The following is a 12,457-nucleotide window of genomic DNA, read 5'->3' as shown; positions in this document are numbered from 1 at the left end:
ACCAGTCAGCAGTAGTAGACCTAATAATAATACGAATAATTAACTGACTTTACTTGTACGATGGTCAATTGTATGTATAAAGATCCATCATTGTGGAGTTTATCCTCCGTCTGCCATGTGACAGTGCTGCCTTCACATAGCAGTTGCTCAGTGGCTCAGTATTTGGCAGCCAACCCTGCTGTAATTTGTTCCTCCAGCATGAGGCGGCAGCTCGGCACCAAAATACCCTGAACAAACACCCGTGTCTCATCTGAGAGGAAAGTCTGGAGCCTCCAACCTCCTCGTTTTCATTCCACCGCCGTGATCGTAGCCGACGGTGAAAACATTTTTTGTTAACACCTTATTAAACATAATCACATGTAATTGCAGTCGTGGCCGTGAAACCCCTTCAGCAATCAGAGCTCCACACGCCAGGAGCAGGAGCCAAAGGTCACGAGGAAGTGGTTCTGTGCTGTGAAATATTTGAATTAGCTCACCCAGCTTATGCTTCATAAACACATTACTCCACAGAGCGTGAGATCTGTGAAAACAAGGCTGGTTCCTTTATGCTGAAAATCTGTTTTTAGCTCACAAGCTAAATTTAAAATATTGATCCTAGGAGGTGAAAGAGCTGCAGATGGTGATAAATTTCCTCTCCGGAGCAAAGTGAGGAGCCTTTATCTCTCAGATTCATTCAGTTTCCCCGCCTCAGCCCAGTGTTTCTTTCTTTAAGGAGGGAAATGGTGTGTGACGAAAACCTAATTCCTCCCCGGATGATAAATCTCAACCCTGAAACAGCGAGAAAAGATTCCAATCAACACACAAAGCTTGGCTCCCAGTGCCTTTATTAGTAAAGTGCTCAGCCTAGAAGTACATTCTTTATGTTACTAACATGCAATACTAAAAACAACCAAACGTCTGGCCCATCGATAGCATGAATGAAGACATGGCAACGAGATTCTCATGGAAAGAAAACAAATATTACAATGTGAATTCAAGTATACACACGGAACTTCAAGTAATGCACACGTTGTTCTTCTTCTTTTTTTTTAAGAAACACAAAATACAGATTTTCAAGCTGCAAATGAAATGCGTTGTGCCACATCTTTAACATGAGGAAGCAGAGGACAGTGATCTGTGGTTTTCAATAAAATTAACCCGACTGGAAATATAGGTCCTGTGTGTCTGTGTGTGTGTGTATGTGTGTGGTTGTGTGTGTGTGTGTGTGTCAATTAAATGCCCGAGCGCATCAACGATTTGAAAACTGCTATGGGCTGTGGTGCACCTTTACCATAAAGGTAGCTTGAAACCATGGTAACCTGAAGTCCTCACGCAGCGCACCTCACAGATAATTGGATCTATGTACACAATCCGTTCAGAAATGCACAACACGTCGCACTGAGCTGATTTAAAGGAACGTTTCATTCGAAGAGACGGGGCTCATCCGCCTGTTTGCTGAGAGTTAGAGGAGAAGATCGGTCGAGTAAATATGGAGCTGGATGATCAGCTGACCTGAACCTACAATAAGCAGTTTTTTTTGGAAACCCCAAAGTGGAATAAAACACCAAATGAGTAAAACGCAAACTCAAATCACACAAAAAGCTGAATTTCCTACCAATTGAAAAGTTGGACAGTGCTTCTGTCCAATCAGCAACAAGCTTCGCTGACAGCAATCACCTTCCTTTTCCATTAGAAGTTAATATTGTGGTGTTTTAGGATTTGTTGTTGTGTTTTCGTGAAGTGCACTTCGGGGCCACCGTATTTTGGCAACTTGCAGAACAACAACTCTAGAAGACAAAACACAAACAACGTTATTTCAGTTACTTATTTTACACACTGAGCAACTATGGAGAAATGTTAGCTCTTATTTAAAGGCGTGTATCCGTTCGCCTGATGAATTTAAATCACTCACTTTTTTAGCTCTGGTTTTGGTCTCTACCGACTATGAACCTGTAGATGCTTGTTTCTGATCGTGTCTGAGGAGGTAGTGTCCAGCGCTGCGGAGGAAAGAGATGCTAGTGCGACGTCAGCGTGCGTGAAGCCGTGAATCAAAGCAGGAGATTTACTTTGAAAAAGGATTTCAAAAGATTACATTTGAACCTGTAGGTTTGTCTAGATGAGCAGTTCTGTCCCAGTGTTCCCATAGTGCCATTTAATGCACTGTAATTATGAAGATATAAGACTGGGAGCATTGGGGAAACCTTTATATAACAACAACTGTGAGCACTTTTACAAGGGGGTTATGTTCTGGAGTATTTCTTCCCCTGGACAGTCCATAACGTTTCATAAAAACTTTTCACTGTGGTTTTCATATAGTCAACAAATAATATATAAGATGTTTTAGTCAGTAGCCCGGAGAGTATTATTATTTTGGAGTATACACATATTTGTGGACTGATAAACACACACAAAATAAATCGTCCTGGCTGTCAACCAACCCTGGAGGGGAACAGCTGGAATGAGTCCAGATGTGAAAGTGTATTGGCCAGACTCGAGCAAAAAGATGTTTAATTTAACTTTTAGCTAAGCTAGGCTAACCTACCCAACACAAGTGCGGTATGGATCTCCTCCTCTAAGTCTCGGCAAGAAAGCAAACAAAGCTCCCGAAATGTCAAACTGTTCCTTTAAATCCCGATCTCTTGTCATTCCAGTGGGATGACGGCTCTAACACTCAAGCAATTGTTGACACAATACAAAATTACTGGTAATCTCTATATATGCATAGATGGCGGTCGGAACAAGATCTCTTGATGGACTTTAGCTACCTACGCCGCAGGAGTCAGTGGGTCCTGCTTTTCAGGACGGCAAAACAAAAAGCTCTGTTGCTGAAAAAACCAGAGGAGAGAATGAAGCAATTACACTTATCTAAGACAAAAAAAAACGGGTCATTATCTCATCACTGGACCTGCCCAGCAACACATTACACCCCGGCAGGATGATACACAACTCCATGCCTCCTCCGCAGTCCAATCCCAAAATCTTTTGCCCGGTAAAGGAGAGAGCCATCCCTGTAGATTCTCCAGGCCCTGCAGCCGAGACTCTGCTCTCCGCTGACGGTCCTACCAGATGTATCCTCCGTCGTCGGCCTCGCCTTCCTCCTCTTCCTCCTCCTCCGCCTCCTCGCCGGTGTCCTCCGCCTCCTTCTCCTCTTCATCCTCCCATCCCACCCCGCTGCCAAAATCTCCAGAGTATCCAGCCACCTCATCTGGAAAAAGGTAAATGTATTAGAGCTGGAAAAAATGTGTTCAATCTCAGAAAAATGTGTTTTCTTGTAAAAATGTTATATATTTTATATTTATCATTGTAATATGATACATTTGTTTATTTAATGTATTTGGGTTTTGTTGACAAGACAAGGAATTTGAAGACTTTGACAACTTTTAATTGGCATTTTTCCAAATTGTTGACGATTGCTAGATTAATTTAAGATTTTAAGGAATAACTGATATTTCACAATAATGATTAAGGGAAAAAAACAAAATGTTTGTGAACAGATGCAGCGATTGCTTCCCATCTGTACCTGCTGAAATAATATTTTAAAGAATATTGAGTATTTTAAAGAATCTGTCATTTGAATGATAGGAGAATATCGCAGGTCAGTCGCTGAACAAAAAGACTTCACAGGAAAAAAAGATGAGTTCACAAGAAGAAGATTTTCTGTGTGTGAGAAATGTCGGTTCCCTCTTACCACAGTCGGGGTTGCCATGGATTCTGGTGCCCATCATCTCTCCACCATGCTGGTCCACGCACCAGCACTCCCCTCGGCTCTGGTCACACTGCACCTTCTTGTAGTAGCCGTCCTCGTCACAGTTGGGAATGTACATCCCTGCAAGGACACACACACACACACACAAACACAGATATAAACACACACACAGGACGAGTTCAACTTCACTGCTTTACTGCGTTGCTGTTATTTATGCGTATGGTTCCTTTTGCCCGAGGTCCCCACAGTCCCTGGAAACTCCCCTGGTCTCCAGAGGTTATCTAACACGACTCCGGCTACAGAGCCTGTCCAGCGTCGTCGAGCTTGCTCAGTTGATACTAGAGCGTGGGGGGGTTCTCAGGGAGCTAAGCATGGGTGTTAGCCTTGCTCTTTCCCAAAGCCAGCGCTGCCCCTTCAGCCCCCCCACACTCGACCCCCCCACCTGATTAGGGCCTAATCCCAGCCATGAGCTTGTGATCTCTTTTAATGAGCAGCTCCTCCAGCTCCAGGCCTGCCGCTCCGAGGCGCCTTGTTACATAAGCACCCCCGGAGACCCCAAGCGAATCGAGGGGGACGCGGGCCAGCTGGATGGTGCCGCTCATGGCTCGCCACTCGGCCTGAAAGGATCTGGAAGGGAGTCGGTGGTGATTTCCCATTCCAACAGGTCGGTCTGTGCGAGTCGAGCAACCCTCAGTCAAGCACTTGTTGAACTTTGGGCACGGTGAGGAAGAATGTGTTTACCCGGCTTCTTCTTGGCCGCCTCCTGCACATGGACCCTCTCCAGCTCGGCGAGGCATGGCGGCTCTGTGAGAATCAGATAGAAAAAGAAAAGTGATGACAGGCAATACTTAAGACGGGTCCCCCCCCTCAAACTTCATCTCCATCAATGCTCCTCATAATTACACTTTTTGCCTGTATTGATTTGTTTAAGAAGTCCTATATTTCATTCCCTCAGAGCCTGATCGATCGCGGAGAGCTTAGGTGAAAGAACATATGGATGTAGTCTGAGAGTGACGAGGATGTGAGCTAGCCCTGAAGAACAAAGAAGAGACTTATCGAGCTGCTGTGGAGAATTTCTGTTGTGTTTGCACAAAACAAGATGATTCATGGGGTGTCGTCAAGTCTCTGAGGCTTTGCTGTCGAGCCCCAGAGGGAAAGGTCTTGGTTTGATTATTTCTTTACATTCCAAATCTGTCCAAATAATTATCGTGTAACCATTGTTACTTAATGCTTAATGGTGAAGTGTGTGTGGGGGGGTCAGGGTCACCAATTGCTCGCAGGTTAAACACCCGATCAATGGGATAATCAACGTGCAAATGAGGTTACTGCCAGAGTATCCTGTGTTTTAGAGAAGGTCAAATGGAGCAAATCGAGGTCACGTGCACAGATGAAATGGCACCGGTTCTATCAACAATTCAACATGTTTGAAAGGCTGCAGACGAGGAGGACTTGGTTCAAGTAGTTTGACATTTTGGGAAATACACGTTCTTGATATTAAGCTGTTCATTTGAGGGAAGTGCTGCTTCCCTGGTGTCTAGGTACAAACGCAATCATACGTGAAAAAAGAGTCAGAACAAAACCGGTTTTCCATGCCACTCAGCGATGGTGAGGGATTAAACATTAAAGTCACGTCACTGCAAACCCTCCGTCTCCCTCTGATGTAACCTCGCTGTTATTTCACCCGGAGAACTTCACTCGAAATAGACTCCGCTCTCACGGCCGCTTCTTCTACTCACTTTCTCTCCAGAAGCAGAGGCACCACTCCGCCGTGGAGACCTTCCCGTCCTTGTAGCTGTCGCAGGAGTTGAAGAAGGGTCGGATGCAGACCTCGTACTTGTCCAGGTTGATGGCGGCCAGCTCGGCCTGGTCCAGATACAGGTCGCTGTTGGTGTCCAGGCGGGAGAACATCCAGCCGATGGAGTCCTTGCAGCTGGCCACCAGGCTCTTGTCCAGCACTGCCAGAAATAATTGCGCTTACTGTTTACACTACAGCTCTTTGCACGGACAATTGATTTGTATGTTGGGAGACAGCAGAGAATAAAGGCGCTTTGAGAGTTCCTAACCTGAAGCGGTGCCAGCTCCGAGCTTGCCAGAGTTATTCCGCTTGGCGTTTCCATGAAGGAGCTGGAACCAGTCTCTCAGGCGGTCGCCCAGGTCTGCCAGGTCCTGGCCGGTGCAGCTCTCTAAACCAACCAAAGAGGGAATCCCAACATTCAGAACCCTGACACACACTTAACAGCAATCTGTCTCACCTTCCCAAAAGAGGAGGCAGCCGCTCGGCACCGCTTCATATTGCTCTTACTACCGTAGCGTGAACAGAACAAAAGAGTGTGAAGCTGTTGAGGTTGTGTTTTCACGCTGCGATTTTATAATTGTCTGATCTGACAATTAACGAAAACATTATTTTGCAATCAACTCCGCTGAAGCAAATTGCTGTTCTCCAGTAAAAATCCCCTTTTAGTCTCAGGCTAAGCACTTACTCTGAGCTACAGATGAAAAACAGGGGTAACATTTCATCCTTTTGATCAATTGGCATTTTCACTTGCCGGAGAGCACAGACAATCAATAGTGTTTGGCTGCAATGATAGATAGTGTCCACTCTAAATAATTAATGACTACATGATTGAAAAGGGCAGTTTAGCCACATGGGGGATATTTGGCTAACAGTAATCTCTAAAATTGGCGGGTAATCGATCCCAAACATCAAGCATTGGGTTGAATAGTCGTCTCAGTAAATCGTGCACCCATCCTGCAGGGCGGCGTGCTGCGTGTGGCCCCCCGGTGAATCATCACTGTTCTTTTTCTTTTTTGAAACCTTGACTCATGACAGGGATGCGGAGAGGGAGGCGTGACTGCCCCAAAATTGAGATGCGTGAATCTCAGAAGGTGACGAGAGGGAACTTGCCACGTTTGGTGTCGGCGTTCGTGACGGTGACAGAGGCTGTGGCGCAGGGGCAGAAACCGGCACACATGACGTTCAGCTCTTTGCCTGTGAGGCAGGCCTGCTGCTCCAGCTTACACTGTCAGCAGAGAGAGAGAGGGAGAGAGAGAGAGGGAGGGAGAGAGAGAGAGAGAGAGGGAGAGAGAGAGAGAGAGAGAGAGAGAGAGAGAGAGAGAGAGAGAGAGAGAGAGAGAGAGATGATGGGGGGGGGCACAGATGCAGTTAAAATATTTATGGGGGTGACCGCAGGAAAGAGAAATTCCTCATTCGGAGGAGACACTGCTGCACTTAGAGGGAGGCGGCAAGAATGAGCTGTCATTTTCCGCCGTCTCCTCATGCAAGGTCAAAATTAAAAACTATACATAAATCAATAAAGGGTCCTGGCGGTGGTGATGCTGCTCAAGACAACGTCCGCCATCAATCACGCGGCCATGTTGAAATGGCGCCCTCGTCCTCCTGCGAGCGGTGATGAACTGCGCTGCCCACGCTGCGCCCCCCGCGTATGTGTCAGCGTGGCAGGAAACAGCACTTGACTGGACTCCTCTCGTTATTTAAAACGATGACACGGCCACTTTCCATTTCTTTTCAAGGCTTTTATGGTGCCAGAACGCCGGCCATAAACCAAAAGAAGAATTATCTGGGCTTTCAGGCCTAAGTGCTTTCAAAGAGTGATTTTCATTTTTACCTCGGAGGCGTAGTTGTGTCCGTCAGAGCCGCACACAGGTGAGGAGGCCGCCACGGGACAGGGCTTGCAGCTGCTTTCACCGGCCTCCGCATTCCCCGACTGTTTGACTCTGAACGTGACAGGGAGGAGAAGAAGGGAAGTTAACATGTCAGGTCTCCAAAATTACAAAAAGAAAACACTCTTATTTGACCTCTACCCCAGGGATTTCTAGCATTACATTGTACAGTACATGGATCTCTGGTTGTGTTTCCCACCTGGAAACACAATGTGTTTGTGCTGCTGCACAGTTCAAACAAAATACTTACAAAAATGTATCAGCACCACGTCTTCCCCAAACACGGAGACGTTATAATTCTTCTGAAGACACGTTTGTCCAAAACAGTGGATTTAAACTTTGGGTTTAATATCAGCTCATCGTTTATCCGACAAACACAGTAAGACAGTAGTAAGTGACCATTGTGGAGCAATTAATAGCTAATGAGGCGGTGGTGGGGACCAAATCCAGAGCCGAAAGAGAGAGGATAGAGGAAATGTTTGCTAGTATATATAGCTATAGGTGACAAAAAACATGATGAATGATAATGTAGCAGCTATGCTAAGACGGCTGTTTCTTTTGGATTCTGTAAGCACAAAGGATTCATGTTGCAAAACGAAGAAGTCAGAAAGGTATTGATTAAAAAAAGAACTAGATTGAAATGAGAAAAAATATGTTTTGTCCTTTGTGAGAATGGCTCAATTAATATCCACCAGCTGGCTGAGGTCAAACACAGTAACAGTAACAAATCTCCTCTAACAGGATGTTTTTCATTGCAACTCATTTGTATCGCTCTCCTGCAAACTGCAGCATCGCTACAACCACGACAGACACTCGTAATCTCCCCGTTAATATTTGGACACGCGGCTTCATAAAACCGTCCCTCTGCCTGCTCTCCTCTCGCACAGTGATCGACTCCACGTGCACTGTGCGAGAGCATTAGGGCTCTCCGCAGCACGAAATCTGCGGCAGGCTACCTAACGATGCCGGGATGGTTTAGTGTGGTTGCGTTCGTGCTTATCACCCATTATTCCACACAGTCCCCTCTCATCTCTGGAGTGACTCTGTAAATGAAGCACTTTATTGAAAAAGATAAACGCCTGCCGCTGCCGGTAGACTTTGCAGGTAGTAATAATTCACTCCATTAGTTCTTTTCAGGCGGCAACCCTGCTCATTTGTTTTGCAGTCAAAGTGGAATTGATGGCAGTGAAGGGACAGATAAATGATTTTTCACTGGAGGTTTACAACAGAAAGGCAAAGTGTTTTTTTGTCTCTGAAATTCGTATATAACCGCAGGTATTAAACTGTGTTAAAGAGTTTTCTGTGTGATTTAAACGTCGCCTCTCTGCTTCTAGTGCCCCTGATTAGTCTGTAGAATGGTTTCTGAACATTGACCGTTCAGGGACATTTTATTCGCCACACAAGGGAAGTCGAGGACGTAGAATCCAGTGTTCATGTGGCCTGAGTCGTACAATCACTGTTGCTAAGTGACGGATAATAAAATAAAAACAAAACATTTCTATTTTACAAGGCTTTTATGTTTTCTCTATCTTGCTGTCTTGTCAGGGTCAAAAAATGATAATTAAAAGTTTTTATAATAACACTTTAAAAGTTACTTTAATGGGCAAGAATTTCTTTCACCACTGTTTCTGGTAATTAATATATTTTAACTCCGATGCCGACCTACACATCTAAAATAAAGCTTAACTATACAACTAACTTAAGAAGATGAAATGAAAACGACAGTTAGATAACTAGCGTCTCTGTAAGGCTGCACCACAGGCTCAGTATAAAGATGGACGACATCACAGCTTCCCAAAATGAAGCCAAATCATCTTGATCGCCCTCCGGAGGCTGCAGTATAGATCGTAAACCCCGCCTCCTTCAAGTTAGCAGACACGGCTCTCACGTTTTATTTGAAAATTCTATTCGTACGTGGAGGAAAACGTTTTTTATCCGAACTGAAGACAGGTCCATCTTTATATACAGTCTACGACAGCATACATAAAACAACGTTATAGCTCAGGGAAGTTTCGGACTGTGTGCCTTTATGCTTTTGCAGATGTACATTTTTATTCTGGCTCGACTGTGAGTTCACAATCCATGTAGCTTTAAATGATTAAACTAATCGTGCCTTCTTTCATTATTAATGCTGAGCCAAAGGAGTTCATGATACATCATGCATTAGTTCATGATGAGTCATGTATTAGTTGTACATTAATTAAACATAAGGTATTTGCTGTATCGAGTGTTACCCCATAAAAACTGAAACATATCTTTACTGTTTCTAATAGAACAGCAGTAATCAACACATACAAAATACTTATGAGGAAATAATTACCAGATTTTTATTTCTTAATCACTGGTGAATAATTAATGTAAATATTAATGGAATGAAATACCACTAAACTGAAATATTTAACTCTAGAAAGCGTTTGTATGCATTCAAGTGGTTTTAGTTCAAATCATATTGAAATTGATTTGTCCGCTTTTCAAGTAGAAATTTACGCAAAATTTTAAATGTATAATATCATTTTTTTTTTAATTGCTCAAATTCAATGGGCTCATTGTGGATCAGTTAGAGACAAATCACGTTTCTTTATTTTCCATGGTCTAATTCATACAATTTAAGGAAATTAAAATATATGACTCAGATCTGACCGGGCCAATTATTTCAGCGTTATAAAACAAGTATTCAGACGTGATAAAAGTTCAAATTTAGATATTCAGTTGACATATCTGATGTCCGAGTTGCCTCCGTAACTGTCCATGTTCAGCTTCACCCCCTTCCATCCACTCATTAGTCACTGCTGTGGGTGTGGGGGCTGCAGTGACTTCACTTCGGACTCGTGACTCTCTCTCTCTGTCTCTGAGTCAAATCAATACATCTCCACCCAGATGCTGACACGCAGCGATCGGCTGTCGACACCATAACAAGTCGAGGAAGCACATCGGCACGTCTCGGGGGGGAAACCGGCCTCCACCCACCTGTGCTCCAGCTTCTTGCGATTGACACACATGGCCCTCTGGTAGCCCTGAGCGACGCACATCTTGTGGCGGCTGCACTTCACGTTCTGGCACGGGTCCTTGGTGATGTCCATGGCTGCGAACACAAAAAACAACAACACTGAAATTCCAGAGGTGTCAAACACAGCTGAGGTGTTTTGATTTCAACACCAGGAGGAAAAAAAGCTCATCCTATGTTTCCTTTTTTCATTCATCTTTTGCCCGCCCCCACCCCAAAAAAAGAAAGCAATTTTATGTTCTGTATAATCAAGTTTAAATGAGCTTTCGTCTTTTTTACCGGAGACGTATTTAATATAGATGAAACGTGCGAAGACAAATATTCTGGCAGCGTGCCCAAATGAGGCCATTGATTTTCTAGTCAGCACTGCTGAAAACATGGACGCCTGGCTGTCATTAGCGAGGCAGCCCATCGTCAATAGCACCGCCCGCAGTCTCCGGCGGCTGTCTCTGATTGCGAGAGAAACCTGACAGCACTGACTGAGCGTCTCTTTCTCTCGGCCTGTCACATCTCACTTCCCCCACGTCAACTTCTCACTAGCTCTCCCCAGTTTGCCTTTTCTCTCGCTCCATCTTTATCTCCCAGTTTCCCTTTCTTTCTCTCCTCTTCCCTCCTCTGCTTCCCTCCCTCCCTTCTTCCCTCGGCTGCATCCCTTTGGAGAGTTGAATGGTTCAATGCTAGCCTCTTTCTCTTTTTTTTTTTTCCACTGATAGACTGAGACGGAAATAGCACTGTGTCCTTCACCCCCCCCTGCTCGGTGGTCAATGTCGCCCGAAACTGCCACGCTCGCCCGGCCCCATTTACCACCATCGCCGGAGACCGAGGCCATGCCGACTCTCAGACAGATTTAAGAGTGAGTGGCAGGCGGCGCTCGGCGAGAGAGATCTAAGCGGTGAAACCCTGAGTCAGCTCCGAGCAGCTGCTTTGTAGTCGACACAGTCAACAGACGAGGTGGCTGCCAGCCAGATCCCCGGGAATCCAGCGACGAGGTGACACTTTGATGCTGCAGGAGGGAGGTAGGAGGGAACGGTGGACTTTCATGGAATCAGTGGATGACAAGGTAACTCTGAGGGATTCCAAAAATACTGGTAGGAGGCTCTGTGCCCGTGGTGCTTTTGTAGCATGAGAGAAGAAGACTAGGTATGAAAACTAAGCTGTCGACTTGAGTTTACAAAGAGCCAAAGTACTGCAGCACTTCCCAGCTGGATTGAGTTCCGGGAGCCAGAGTTACAGAATGTGCAATTTATTATAGAGGTAAGGAATATGTCCTTCAGGACAGCAGGTATCTCTTCACTTTAAACAAGGTTCTGAAACATCTATAGACCAGTGTTCAGTTATGTAGTGTTGTTTGCAAAACTTCAGGGAAGTAAACTTGAGGAAGCATGGAATTTAGTTATTATATCGATTTTTGCCGGGAAATGCTCACATTGGCCACCACCTTTGCACACTATTACTAACAACTAAAAATCTGCCTGATGGTAATGGTGTACTATGACTACTGTGTGTATCATAATATATTTTGAGCCACACTCGATGTCTGATGTTTTTCAGCTTCAACCTTTTCCATCAGTTCAGCCCATCATTTATATCAGAAGTACTGAAAATGAACGAATGACGCACAACTTTGACGTCACAGAGTAGATAAGTGTTTCCTCTCTCACCTCACGTTGCAACTGGACTTCAAGCTTTTGTTGAAATTGATACCAAAACTGTGAAATCACCATTTTCCCAGACTCCCACTGCATTCAGAGCGAACTTACAAACAATCCACAGCAAAAAGAAGAGCAGCTTGTAACGTGGGTTACACAGATAACATCCGTGGGATCAAACAATGTATTTGAAGAGGCAACCCGCTGCTGCTGCACAACTGCAAACGCTCATGAAAGAACATTCAGATGTTTTGAATGCAACGTGACCGAATCACAGACTGAGGTGCTTCACAAATGGCGCAGACACACTACCTCAAAACCTTCTTGACTTTGTTTGTTTTCATTTGGTTAAAACCGCTGCCAAGGAACGATGGAACGGCTTTTGGAGTCATTCTACACTACACATGTTTTAGAAGGAGGGAAATATAATGAGGGCAA

At 44.8% G+C, this 12,457-nt stretch overlaps 1 protein-coding gene across 1 annotated transcript; it reads right to left on the bottom strand.

Moving 5' to 3' along the window:
- Positions 1-807: 807 nt before the first annotated feature.
- Positions 808-11,199, bottom strand: LOC133931820 (testican-2-like). Its single transcript, XM_062378768.1, has 9 exons — positions 11,175-11,199; positions 10,334-10,448; positions 7,312-7,420; positions 6,591-6,705; positions 5,749-5,868; positions 5,422-5,640; positions 4,427-4,489; positions 3,668-3,805; positions 808-3,184 (listed from the first exon to the last, which is right to left on the bottom strand). The coding sequence occupies exons 1-9, from the start codon at positions 11,197-11,199 to the stop codon at positions 3,039-3,041; spliced, it is 1,050 nt and encodes a 349-aa protein (XP_062234752.1). The 3' UTR covers positions 808-3,038.
- Positions 11,200-12,457: the final 1,258 nt, after the last annotated feature.

This window comes from Platichthys flesus, chromosome 20 (genome assembly GCF_949316205.1).
Source record: "Platichthys flesus chromosome 20, fPlaFle2.1, whole genome shotgun sequence".
Classification (NCBI taxonomy): domain Eukaryota; kingdom Metazoa; phylum Chordata; class Actinopteri; order Pleuronectiformes; family Pleuronectidae; genus Platichthys; species Platichthys flesus.
The sequence above is the reverse complement of the archived record's forward strand: the minus strand, read 5'-3'. Positions and strand labels throughout refer to the sequence as shown.